This window comes from Schistocerca americana, chromosome X (assembly GCF_021461395.2).
Source record: "Schistocerca americana isolate TAMUIC-IGC-003095 chromosome X, iqSchAmer2.1, whole genome shotgun sequence".
NCBI lineage: Eukaryota > Metazoa > Arthropoda > Insecta > Orthoptera > Acrididae > Schistocerca > Schistocerca americana.
In genome coordinates this window covers 577,767,062-577,781,730 of record NC_060130.1, presented here as the reverse complement: position 1 = coordinate 577,781,730, position 14,669 = coordinate 577,767,062, and the positions used below count along the sequence as shown (strand labels likewise).

General features: G+C 35.7%; 1 protein-coding gene across 1 annotated transcript in view; it reads left to right on the top strand.

The window, feature by feature from the left end:
* Positions 1-14,669, top strand: part of LOC124556186 (Down syndrome cell adhesion molecule-like protein Dscam2) — a 604,696-nt gene that overhangs the window by 530,983 nt on the left and 59,044 nt on the right. Inside the window, exons 24-25 of the mRNA XM_047130181.1 lie at positions 6,881-7,024; positions 8,586-8,729. Coding sequence (XP_046986137.1) covers positions 6,881-7,024; positions 8,586-8,729 — 288 coding nt within the window. The remainder of the gene's footprint in view (positions 1-6,880; positions 7,025-8,585; positions 8,730-14,669) is intronic.

The window sequence follows — 14,669 nt, the reverse complement described above, 5'->3', positions numbered from 1 at the left end:
GACATTACTGACCCTTTTTTTTTTTTTTTTTTCCTGAACACATATATCTTTTAGCTTGTTTTTAGTTGTGCTTTGTACTTTGGTAATCATTGTTGCTGCAACCGCGTCAGGGTCACTGATAGCAATTTTGATGTGGATATCATCAAAGGGGTCTTGTTTGTTTGTTTGTTGCCATTAGATCCAATATATTTCCATCGTAGGTGGGTTCTTAACTCTCTGTTCTGGACAGTTTTCAGAAAAGGCATTTAGTAAGTAAAGTTTCAAAGGATGTCTTATCATACCCACCACTAGCAAATTGTAATACATCTCAATTTATTATTAATCTGGATCCCCAAGAAATCCACACATGGAGCCCATCCAGTATGAGGCTATTGATATCTATCTCTGGTACCTGTATGTTATTTTTATTTGTTTGGAGTACCACAATGTGAGTGCCTCGAAGATTATGAGTTAATTTGTTTGCTGTGATCCACTTGTTATTTTGCTTCATTGTTCTGGTTATTTCTAGTATGGATGTATTTGGAGCCTTTATTGGTATATTGATGTCATCAGCAAACTTTGCAGGTTTTGAAGAGTCCTCAACTGTCATAGGGAAATGATTTATACAGGTGTAGTGCAGGCACAAGACAGACATCAACCTTTGTGTGACTCCATGTATGATGTTTCCCCACTCTTAATTTAATATTTTTCCTGTGGTATCACCTGTAAATGTAATTCAGTTTGCCTGATGAGGCATGATTCCATCCATGCAAGGGGGTTGCCTATGCTGCCACAACATTTTAGTTTCTCTTGTAGAATTTAATAATCTTCACAACCAAAGGATCAAAGTATCATATAATGTGACAAAAGGGTAATTATCCTTATGTAGTTCTACCACAGCTGAGTTTGTGATACCATATATTATATTTAAGCTGCTTCCTTTAAAAACAAAAAAGAAAAAGAGAGAGAGAGAAAGAAAGTGTAGGATGTTTGTGAAAGATCTTCATATTTGGGATGACAGTGCATCAAATCACCAGCCAGCTGTTCAGATTTAAGTTTTCCATGATTTCCCTAAAACACTTAATGTAAATTATGGGATAATTTATTTTAAATGGCATAGGTAAATTCCTTTGCCAGTCCGAGTTTCTGCTCTTTCACACTAATTATGTCATCATTAATATGCACCAGCATGGCCCGTATGGTGGTGGTGCTTATTTTTCTTACACATAGAAGTTTTCATTTATGTTTTGGGTGGAGTTGAATAAAACATATTGCAGTAGTTAAAAATATATATATTTTCATGATATTAACTGTTGTTCTTGGTGTGAAACATTTTAAAGTGTGGTGCTCCACACAAGGAAACTTTACATTCTGCACATTAGTTTGAAGCCTCTTAATGAAGGCCTTTTTTCATGCACAACACACAGCTCCTTGGTGGTCTTTTCTTCATTGTGGGTGGCAGAAGGTTTGGAAACTGCCTGGCTGTAAGGCATATTGCTTTCAGTGTTCAAGATGGGCATCCTACCAATGTCCCTTGTTTGGTGAAGATATAGCCAACTGTTTGCTGAGACTAATCATGAAGCTCATTTTACTTCGTTCGCCATCATGCTTCTTGTAGCATGCAATGCCCAACAAGTGGTGGAAATCTTCTAATAATATCTTTTTCAGTCTGCTCCTGGTCATTTGGAAGTTTTGCATCCCAGTATTCTTGTTGTAATCAATGACTTTTGAATGAGTCCCTTCTTTGAGTTGGCATTTAAAAATGTATGTTCATGCAAGTTGCTGACCATAAGAACATTTCTTTGGTTCTTCCATTTCATTATCTACTGATTGCCTCTGTATCATGCTATGTACTCTCCTTTCTATGGTTTTTCCTTTTTTATGAAGTCAGGGAATCCCTTCTTGTCCTGTCACATTGTACCAACAGTGTTGGTGTTATTGCTGGTTAGTTTTTCTACCAAACCTGGACTGGTGTACAAGTTGTCAAAGTAAACGAGATGGCCTTTCCTGAGTAGATCATGTGGAAGCTACCATAAACACTGTCCTTTCCAGTGAAAGCAATAAAGTCCCATAAATAGCCAGAGCTGCTTTCACAGAGTTCATAAAATGTGATGTCTGCTGTACTTTTATGGAATAAATGGCCTCCATCCAAGCCCTCTTTCCAGAGCAACAATGATTTATTAATGGTGATATTACTTTCTGCCATGTATACCAATCTGAATTTATGCAGCTGATGCTCCCTAATTGAGTGAATTTTGTATAGCTCCCTGCTGGTAGTGTCTAGTGGGTCATATTGTGTATTGCCAGCAAAGTAGAGGAATTTCAATAAAAGATGAAACCACTGTCCACTCATCAGTTTCCTGATGAAAGGTGTGTCAACTGATTATGTCTTTGAAAAGCACATCTTGTGTTCTGGTTTGTGAGGAATTCCTTGAAGTATGAGCATCCTAATACATGTTTTTACTGTATCACGTGTAGTATCTCGCCAACTGTGAACCTAGGAGCATACTGCCAAATTGAGATGGGAAGCTATAACCCATTTTGCATATAAGTTTGTCTGTTCAGCTCTTATTTTGCACAAAGCATCACCCACAAAACACATAAATAACTCATCATATGATATTGTTTTAGAGGCACAACTGTACTACTGCTACCTCTGAACAAATGTTGATTACAGATTGAACTAACATGCACAAATGCACTAAGTACTGTCTACTGCAGTAGTGTCTCATTGACAGATGTTTCTGAACTGTACTCATTGTCACTAGCCTCAACATCTATATCTTGTAAACCTAAAGAACTGTAACTGAAATTGTCACTTTCTGAAAGTAGCTCATCTATCTCTAAGTCTGGTAAGTGACTTGACTCCTTTTTACCATTGCAAAAGATCGCTTACTAACCTGGCAGCAAACATAGACAAAAAAGGCATGCATCAAAGGCTGCTTCACTGTCAACATGCACTTGATTGGAAAACATTACAACTTGCCCAGAATATGCTGTGCTGCTGGAAATGTGCTGCCATCTTGTGGGAAAAGCTTAACAAATACCGAAGTTTCAGTGGCAGGCTGATAACTCACCATTCCCACTAGCTACTAGCCACAGAATGCAGAAGGTGAATATATGTGTCCAAGCAACTGTGAATTAGCAGAGCATGGATGGGTATGTCAGTCATACCTACTTAAAGGGTTAATCAAATCAGTCTTTTGAACAGAAATGGATGATCAAACACTCCACCTTCAGAAATAGCTGTAGTTCTGACTTGATTGATGACATTCTACAGTTGTACATGCTAACCAACATGAACCAGTTGCTAATGCTGCAACATTTCATGCATTGGAAAAAATTCAGGGGCTCCCTCCAAAAAAGTTAAGATATCATAAATATAAACTGCCATTTTATCGTAACAGTAAAATAGTTAAGATGTTATTCAGCACTATCTTTTGCACAATGTTGCAAGTCATCTGCAAGGTCAGTGAAATACTATGTACAGGTCAATCAGACAGAGCTGTAACAAGTATGTCATCTAGACATGAGAAAAAGACAGAATACAAAAAACAGATTCCACTCTTGCCATATACCTTGAAAAACCATATGATGTAACATGTGTTCTTCATACAGCAAAGTAAGTTATAAAGACAATATCATAGAAATCAATAAACTGATGATGCAGAATGCTCACTTGGGTTTAAATAAATACATTAACTTTCTTCTGTTAAATTATGTTTTCTTTCATGCACATTCAACAAGCTCCCAATTACCAGAGTATGGATTGCCTGGTTTGCAGATTATTCATCCATACTTCAGCCAGTTTTGAAAAAACTGCAGATTATACCTGAAATATTCTCCTATAATTAGAATGAATAGTTTTGTTCATAACATATTATTATACATGTGACCCAAGTTTTATAGCCAGAAGACAGTGAAAGCCGCAATCTCGCCATCAGACATTCCTGAAATATTTTTCTGTTGTTTGGTATTTAATCTTGAGGTAAATGCAGGGATTCTAACTTTGTTATATGTCCACATCCGATTTCCTGCAGAAGACATGCTTGTTTCAGTTGCTGGAATGATTGTTACGAGGTTCCTATCACCTTGCATTATGTCACTCATACAGATACCCATGGTGTAAATGCAGCTATGAAATTTGGAAAGGTAGCAGAAAATATACATGTGTGTAGTGAAAAACAGAATAAAAGTTATAGTTTTCCAGTGAAAAAGGGAATTCATGGACACTACAGTAATGAAACAGTGAAAATTCATAAACGCGTACTCGTTTTACAAAAAAGTATGGACGCCTTAAATCGGGAAGTACTAAATCTTCAAAACAAAAATGAGGAACTGCAACAACAGCTCCACAGGTCTGCAATTCTTAATCAGAAGAAAATGATCGTATATGATAGATCGCAAAATATGGACTCCTGCATTAATAATGTGACTGCTAAGTGCTGTGAGTGCGATGAAATCATAACAAAAGGCTTTCAGACATGTGCAGAATCTCAGCAGTTGGTACAAACTAACCATTCATGTTCAGTAAACAAAACAGCAGCTTTAAAAAAGTGCGATGAAATCATAACAAAAGGTTTTCAGACATGTGCAGAATCACAGCGGTGGGTATGAACTAACTGTTCACATTTAGTAAACAAAACAACAGTTTCAAAAAAATGTGAAGTGGGAAAGATAGCACAAGAAAAGCATGTAAATACATCAAAGAAGTTGCAATTGTTTGATGAGTTTGCAGATATAGAGATTTTCTTGGACAGTCAAGGATGAAATCTTGCACCAATATTTTGGTATTACCTTAATGTGAAAGCATGCAGACACGTTAAACCTGGGGCACCTATGAAGGTAGTTACAAAAAAACATAGGATTAGTAATAACAGAGAAGAAAAATAGAAGCATCTTATTGATTGTGGATGCAAACAACGTTTACAGAAATGAACTAGCAACTGCAACCTACAACCTAAAGCAAGCCTTACATCTCACAAGAGAGGGGGTCATTGTCGTTAGTGGAATACCTCAAAGATATGATTTAATGCTCACCTCATGTGTAAATCTTGAAATCAGAAAGGCAAACAGACAGATCCATAAGATCTGCAAAATGAACCAAAATGCACATTTTCTCAGTATGTACTTTCTTTAAAGGAGTCACCATACAAAACATGGAATGCATTTAAACAGAAGTGGTAAAACTCTATCAGGTAAAAAAATACTTCGTATGTTAGAAAAACTCAGTCAACAAGGAAATGGTACCGCCATCCCAGTGATGTCACCAACAGCAAAAGAGCAGCCTTCAACATCAAATAACTGCCATTACAAATGTGATGTACTGTGAATAGTACTTTACTAGATGCACAAAGACAGTGTTGTAAGTACAGAAAATAGCAGTTTCTGGTAAAAACATGTGTCTTTTGGATTAGCTGTATTATTTGATTATCTGTGCTGTCTTGGTTTTGTGTTATTCCTGATAACTGGTTGCTTTTCTTTATGAGAAATCAGTGAATCAACAGCAGTATCACTTCTTGAAATGTAACAATTTCTTGCCTCAGAAATTTAAACCTGGTCAGTGAACGAATAAAACTTGTTGTGGAGCATAAATATCATAATCAAAGTGTTTCTTTTTTATTATTTCAAATAATGATTCCATTGAATTTGAATCTGTATACTCCAACAGTTAGTTTTGTGGCATTATTCCACTTGAAGTTACTGCAGCTGGTTATACCTATGTCCTTGATAACCGTGACTTGTTTACTGGTTGTTGTGACTTGACCTTCAGAATCAGGTAGCAGTCTTAGGAGAGAATGTGTGTGTGTGTGTGTGTGTGTGTGTGTGTGTGTGTGTGTGTGCGTGTGATTGTGTGTGTCTGCAACCTAAGTTATTTCACTTCCTTTTTATGTGTCTATCAAACAATCAGCATGTATGGTATTTGGTGACTAGTGATCTTACATATAGAACTATTATTAATGTTTGCAAATCTGATGTTGCAAACAAGCTGATACAATGAAAATTGAGAGTATTAAGTGATTATATGAGTAAGTTAAAGAAGTAGAAACAGTTAAGTAGATGTCTAAATACCCTTAAAAACCTCTGCCGTTTCTGATAAACTTAGTAATGGAGGAAGGAATTTTCCCAGAGATATTAAAAAGGAATATGGTGGTGCCTATGTTTGGTGTCCACCTCACCTTTTTCTCACAATAAGTCGATTCCTGTTAACCTTGGATCTGAGTGACGTGCACCTGCTTTGCAACTTTTTCCAATATATATTTCTCTTTTCCCCTCAAAATGCTAAAAGTGCCAAGATTTAGGTATGGTTTTCCTGCACTTATATGTTACAGTCAGGAAACACTTGGAATTTTGTCTGTTGAATGTAAATACTGGCCAATTATACTGTCTTCTTGCAATTTTACAGTTTTCTCAATAATATTTTTCTTTTGATATAATTATTCAGCTTGTTTCCATATAAATATTAATTACAAGAGCACCAGATCAAAATGTGACTATCAAATTAGTGATACACTTCTTGAATTCAATGACATAAATCTAGTAAAAATTGGGACCATATTCTATAGTAAGGTCACAAACCAAAAAATTTATAAATTTCAATAATTATGCTAATTTTACTTTTTAACTACTCAAACATTGAGGTTTAACAGTATGGCAGCAGAATTATGTGAAATAATGAAAAAGTAAATTGTAATATGTGTGCTTCTGTTCATATGCAATAATAATAAATTTCATTGCTATCAAAATCCAGGAAGCATAAAACATTACTAACACTTTAAATGTCGTTTCTTTTTTTTTTTTTTTTTTTAACATCCTTATCTTAAGGGCCTACTGTTACATTGAAGAATATGTTACACAAATCTTTGTAAAACTAAAGCCAATTAAATATAACATATTTCAGTGGGAAATAACATTGGCCTTGAGAAATTATTCCTGATTGTTGGTTTAAGCCCTGGAACAACATACAATCTTAAAGTTACTGCACACAACTCAGCTGGTTCAAATGTTGGGAATTACCAATTCACAACCCTTGGTATCAATGGAGGTGAGTAGGAAGTTTATTATATTTTTATAGAGTGAAACATACCTAGTTTCTGAATGAACGTAACTCCATCTTCTGTCTGGAGTGTGGGACTACGGCTGGTCAATTTCCAATAATACAATATCAATCGTCATTATTTAGGTTCTATTTTTAGGCTACCAGTTTCAACAATACATTATGTAATCTTCAGGCCTGTTTAAATCTAGTAACCTTTGTGTTACAAAATATAGCACCACTTTTAACTGGTCTCACGAAGATTATTATGGGAATGTGTGCTCCTTGGACAGAGACCAGTTCAAAGTGCTGCTATATTTTGTAACATGAAGGTTACTAGTTACTCAATTTAAGCAGGCCTGAAGGTGACATAATGGATTGTTGAAACTGGTAGCCTAAAAATAAAACCTAAATAATGGTGATTGGTATTTTATTATTGGTATACCTAGGTTTTTGTCAAATCTAACTTTATTTTCCATTGTTTGAGTCTTGTAGAGCACCATTTTGTTTTCACAATGAGTTGCATATTTAGTTCACTTTTATTTTATTTTGTGGATGTCTGAATACTGACATTGTTTTATTTTGTTACTGATTCTCTTATTATGTGGTTTATATTAGTTACATAGTATGTCAAACAGGTGGAATAGTAAATTTATTGTGTGTAAAATATTTCTGACAACCTGTGCAAATGAATGACATGTGTTTGCATTTGACTTTAAATTCATTGCAAAAGACATCAAACCATTTCAAGAAATATAGTTATTTGGACAAAACAAAATAAATACTTTTCACAAACTGAAATTAGTAGTTGCTTGTTTTATGAAATACATACCTACATTTGTATGTTCAAAATACAAGTGAAAATACTGTAAGGTATTTTTTGGTCCACAAAGATTATTAAGATGATGTTATTAACCATGAAACTTTATGCAAAACTGTGAATTACTGCAGAGAATTGCTAATGATATCATCAGAATGAATGATTTAGTTATAGCTGATATGGTTTATTTTGGTTATTTTAACCAGTTAGAAGGCCACATGTAATTAATAATATACTGAAACATGATGGTAGGGAACAAGTTATACCATTAGCCATGTGTGTCTGCCTCACCTTTTATTTCTGAATTGTACATAATTTTATCAATTAGCTACAGATAAAGTTTCTCAACTCATATAATAATATCTTTATTTAAGATTATGGCACTATTAGGAAACATTACAGTATCTGCTCCCGGGATTGGAATGACTCCTTACCCTCTCCCTTAAAACCCACATCCTTTCGTCTTTCCCTCACCTTCCCTCTTTCCTGATGAAGTAACCTTGGGTTGCGAAAGCTTGAAATTTGTGTGTGTGTTTGTGGGTTTTTTATTGTGTCTATCTACCAGTGCTTTCTCATTTGGTAAGTCACAGCATCTTTGTTTTTTATATAAATTTTTCTCACATGGAATGTTTCATTCTATTATGTACAGATCGTATCAATATTTTAATATGGATATGAATGTAAATCATAGCCTGCATGTAAAAATTTGCTGTTGTTTCATCAAAATAATCAAAAACTTCTCTTCACCAGGTGTGAATACCCCAAACCAGATATTAGTGAATGATGATGAACAACTACCACTACATAAGGATTTGAAAGTGATACTGTTATCAGTTTTTTCTGCTTTGGTTGTCATAGCAAGCATCTTTGGTGTCTGCTTCTGTGTAAGGAAAAGTAAGTACATATATCTAAGACACAGATATCACTTGTACTAGGAATCACAGCTAGAGGAAGAAAGATTTGCTATTTTGGTAAAATTTCAATATTACATAAAATAGAATAATTTGATTATAATTGTAGAATTCATTGTCTAACTACAAATACTTGTTAGCAATAAGTTTCAGGGAATAACAATATTAGTAATAATAATAATAATAATAATAATAATAATAATACAGATATGAATTAAGATAAAACATGAAGCAAGTTCCACACAATTTGAATCTTTGGTTGATGCCTCCTACCCTGCTCCAAAAAGAAAGATGCAATAAATTCTGAGAAGAAAACGTTGTAAATTGCAAGCTGTGCTTCCACCCGGAATGTGAAGCTAGCTGCCTTGAGCACTTCAGTTAAGTATCTATAATAACCATGTATGGCCTCTGAATCCATTGCCACACTTCAGCCACATGAAAGTGAGCCGCAATCTAGCCAGGTGCACTCAGTGTCCTTGATAGTAACAAGCAGAGCCTCCTTCAGATCTATCATGTGACACTCCTACCCTCAAGCAAACATACCAAGTGTACACTGATCTCATATCCTGAGATTCTAGTTACATTGTTTAGGGATACAAGAGTAATGAACAAATTAATTAGGATGGTCTCTAAGGAGCTTAAGTCAAGGGAACAAGCCAGGGTGTGGGGGATGAGTAAGAGAGAAGTTAAGCTGATAACAGTAGCATGTTGACAACAGAGAAACCTGAGATGTTTTAAGTACCTGTCAGGACAGTTAATAAATCAGAAGGATGTGAAGGTAGAAGCATAAATGAAGCAAATGGGGACAGTGGTGGAGAAAAATTAGAGAAGAAGCAATTTTGCAGAAACAGCAGCCGAGAAAAATGAGACATGACAAACAACGAAAATATATCAGTGGACAATAATGTTAGTGGCAGTGTGTGTGTACAAGGGAAGGAGGGGTGGGGGGATCAAGTGTAGTTGAAATGGAACCGATGTAGATAATATCAGCAGTAATTAGTATTAGTTGAAACAACATAGGTGGTGGGATCCTAAAAAATGCTGTAAAGGAGATCCTTTATTCCAATATTTTGGTGTACTGGTGCTGAGAGGAAGATTTCAAGTTACACGCAAGCCAGGAAGATTTCAAATTATACACAAGCCACAAACAGATACCAAATCTATGACCACTATGCATCAGTACATACTCTCTGCTTGGAAAATACTTTACTCTTCTTTCTCCTTTCATTTTATTAGTTCTGGTACTGGATGAGGATGAGATGACACAGGAAGTTCCCCATTTTTTCAGGTTAGTGGGGTGATAATCCAATGTGAAGACAGTGGTTGAACTGGCTATGCATTCACACAGATTCATTTGGAAAGGGTGTCAACTGCAAAAGTGGAACCACTGCTTTTTGTCTATGGGTCTAACATTTCTGGAAGTAAAAACTTGGCAGATCATCGGACTGAGTGCAACATTTAGGAAGATGGCATGCAATTTAGAAAAGGATCAAATGAGTAGTATGTGTGAAAAAATTTAGATTTTTTTAGACACTCAGCTATTCCATATCACAAATCAAGACAGTGGAAATATCATCAGAACTTCAAAACCAAATTGTGTATCTATTTCTCTCTCAGAAGAGTACAGGTTAATGGTACATGCAGACTGATTAAAGTGAGAGGAAAATACATTGTAAGTTTGGTTTCTAACATTCTGAGTAAGCAGGAGACAAGCCACATTCTTGGTTATAAAGAGAGGTGACATAAATGGCAACTAGGTGCATGTAAGAGGGATGGGAGTGGAGCTATGACTGGCACACAGTTTACTCACTTCAGGTAATATTTATGATTTTACTATATGAGGAAAGGGAAGATCAGGATTTAACATTCTGTCAACAATGAGGTAATAGATGTGGAGTACTTACTGAGACTGGGGAAGCATGCAGAAGGAAAATGGCTGTGCCCTTCCAAAGGAACCATCCTGGAGTTTAGGAAAACCATGGAAAACCTAACCATCGATTCCCAAAGGGGGATTGGGATCACCATCTTATCACTGCAACAACTAATTCAGTTTTTAATATATATATTTATTTATTTATTCTTTGCCCATGGACTCCAGCTGAAAATCCAGCTGAGAGTATTGGGTGTGTCATACAATAGGCTATTAACATCAAACTTGATTTCATTATATATAAATAAAACAAATAAATAAACAGAAATAGTCTATAAGCATACAAAGGTATTACATGTTTCACATTATATATACACACAAATCCAAACAACATACAGAAATGATAATTTTTAAAGGTACATTTCAGTAATGATGTGTCATATTTAAACACCATCTTAGTATTCACTCAAACTGTATATACAGGGCTATTACAAATGATTGAAGCGATTTCATAAATTCACTGTAGCTCCATTCATTGACATATGGTCACGACACACTACAGATACGTAGAAAAACTCATAAAGTTTTGTTCGGCTGAAGCCGCACTTCAGGTTTCTGCCGCCAGAGCGCTCGAGAGCACAGTGAGACAAAATGGCGACAAGAGCCGAGAAAGCATATGTCGTGCTTGAAATGCACTCACATCAGTCAGTCATAACAGTGCAGCGACACTTCAGGACAAAGTTCAACAAAGATCCACCAACTGCTAACTCCATTCGGTGATGTTATGCGCAGTTTAAAGCTTCTGATGCCTCTGTAAGGGGAAATCAACGGGTCGGCCTGCAGTGAGCGAAGAAACGGTTGAACGCGTGCGGGAGTTTCACGCGTAGCCCACGGAAGTCGACGAATAAAGCAAGCAGGGAGCTAAACGTACTACAGCCGACGGTTTGGAAAATCCTACGGAAAAGGCTAAAGCAGAAGCCTTACCGTTTACAATTGCTACAAGCCCTGACACCCGATGACAAAGTCAAACGCTTTGAATTTTCGGCGCGGTTGCAACAGCTCATGAAAGAGGATGCGTTCAGTGCGAAGCTTGTTTTCAGTGATGAAGCAACATTTTTTCTTAATGGTGAAGTGAACAGACACAATGTGCGAATCTGGGCGGTAGAGAATCCTCACGCATTCGTGCAGCAAATTTGCAATTCACCAAAAGTTAACGTGTTTTGTGCAATCTCACAGTTTAAAGTTTATAGCCCCTTTTTCTTCTGCAAAAAAAACGTTACAGGACACATGTATCTGGACATGCTGGAAAATTGGCTCATGCCACAACTGGAGACCGACAACGCCGACTTCATCTTTCAACAGGATGGTGCTCCACCGCACTGCCATCATGATGTTCGGCATTTCTTAAACAGGAGATTGGAAAACCGATGGATCAGTCGTGGTGGAGATCATGATCAGCAATTCATGTCATGGCCTCCACTCTCTCCCTACTTAACCCCATGCGATTTCTTTCTGTGGGGTTATGTGAAAGATTCAGTGTTTAAACCTCCTCTACCAAGAAACGTGCCAGAACTGCGAGTTCACATCAACAATGCTTTCGAACTCATTGATGGGGACATGCGCCGAGTTAGGGAGGAACTTGATTATCGGCTTGATGTCTGCCGAATCACTAAAGGGGCACATATCGAACATTTGTGAATGCTTAAAAAAACTTTTTGAGTTTTTGTGTGTGTGCGCAAAGCATTGTGAAAATATCTCAAATAATAAAATTATTGTAGAGCTGTGAAATCGCTTCAATCATTTGTAATAACCCTGTACATTTCTGTGCAAGATATAGTTTCAAATGATTTTTAAAACATTTTGGGTCTGTTTCTTTTTTAATGATTTTGGGGAGTTTATTAAAAAAACTTTTACCTGCTTCTTCAGATGTAGTCATAGACCGTTTTAGATTTCTGTTTATCATGTAGTAATTTTCATTTCCTCTTGTACCATGTTTGTGTACATCTTTATTTAGGAGGTGTTTATCGCTTGACCTTCCCGCCATTATGCTTTGGTATATGTACAGTGAATACACAGTCATAATATTATAGCGTACAAAAGCTGGCCTACAGGTCTGTCTTGGTGATATTTTTGCAATGTATCTCACTGCCCTTTTCTGAATTGTGAATATTCTTTTTAACTAAGGACTTTGTCATCCACAGTCTTTGCTGTTTTATGCATGATGAAGATCTGTTTGTTTATCTTTTTACACAGTGCATCTATGTGCTCCCCCCATGCCAAATGTTTGTCTATTATAGTTCCTAGAAAGTTTGTGCTGATTACTTCTTTAATAGTCATTCCATTTATATAATAATTTTCACTATGCTTGGTCTGAAATACTACATTCATTGTTTTAGACTGATTCAAAAACAGGTTGTTTTTTGTTAATTATTTATTTGCATTTTCGATATTCATGAGTGCTTACTTCTCAAGCTCCTCCTTTGTGTCAGCTGTGCAAACGATTGTTGTGTCATCAGCATACATTATAAGTTTCTGATATATATAGATAGGGAAGTCATTTAAGTAGAGTATAAATAGTATTGGCCCAAGCACCGACCCTTGCGGCAAACCATGTTTAACTGATTGTAATTCTGATCTGTAGTTTATTATATTTCCCCCACTAGTATGTCTGATTTCCGTGCATTGTAATGTATGATTTAAGTACATCATAGCATTTTCCTCTAACTCCATACTGATATAATTTCATCATTAATTTTGAGTGGTTCACACAATCAAATGACTTAGATAGGTCCATAACAATCCCACAAGTCTTTTGGTGCCTGTCAAGTAAATTAAGAATGTGCTCAATTATATCTATTGATGCTGTTTTTCTTGACTTCCCTCTCTGAAACCATATTGTGATGAATGCAGTATACTGTACTTTGTTATAAAACTTACTATTCTATTCTTTATTATCATTTCATAGATCTTAGCAAATGTTGAGATCAATGATATTGGCCTGGAATTTCCTAATTCATCCCTGTTCCCATTCTTAAATATTGGCTTCACTTTACTTACTTTCAGTGAATCTTGAAATATACCTTCTTCTATCACAGCATTCAGCATGTGTGTCAATGGTTTTAATATACATTCTCTGCATTCCTTTATGAGATGTGATGTGACACCATCTAAGGCAGATGAATGTTTAATTTTAAGTTTTTTATTAGGTTTGACACTTCTGTATCTGTCGTAGGTATAAAAAAACCTTAGTATGATTTGTATGTGGGGGTTTATCAATTTACTTACTGCATTTGTTTTATTTTGTCTTATTAATTTGTCTGCTACAGGAATATAATATCTGTTAAAAGTATTGGCTATTTCTATAGGGTTTGTTGCTTTTCCCACTCATCAGTGGGCAGATGTCCTCTGCCCAATTTCTTACTTTTCCTCTCTCTTCATTAAGGAAAGACCATAAACCTTTTGAGTAGTTCTTTCCTTTATCTATAGACATCCTGATGAAGGATGCTTTAGTTTCTCTGATAAAACTACAGCACTCTTTCTTTTCTATTTTATACAGTATGTTGTAGGCCTCAGTATTTTTTTGTTTGGAGAGGTCATAATACACTCTCAGATTATTTCTGGCATCGATTACTTCTCCAGTCTCCCAGCTTTTCTTTTTTGTTGCTTTTTGACAAGCCTTTTACTAACAGGACATGTAACATCATAATAATAATAATTGAATAAAGAGAAAAACTGGTTCCATTTGGTGTTTGCATTTTTAGCTGCATATATTGTTTCCCTGTTATCTGCCTCTAATATCTTTTTTAGCAAATTTATGTTATGTGGGTAGTTCTGTCTTCTCATCTCCCATATCTTCTGCACTGAATCCCTAGTCTTTATATTTATGTCTATAATGATCGCAAAATGGTCTGCTAATGTGGAGTTTATTACCTGTGTGTCACATTAGCATGTAGGAATATATGTTATTACATGATCAATTATAGTTTCACTATGCTTTGTTACTCTGGTTGGTTTATTTATTTTTATTTTTAGATTGTATGTGCACAATAAGTC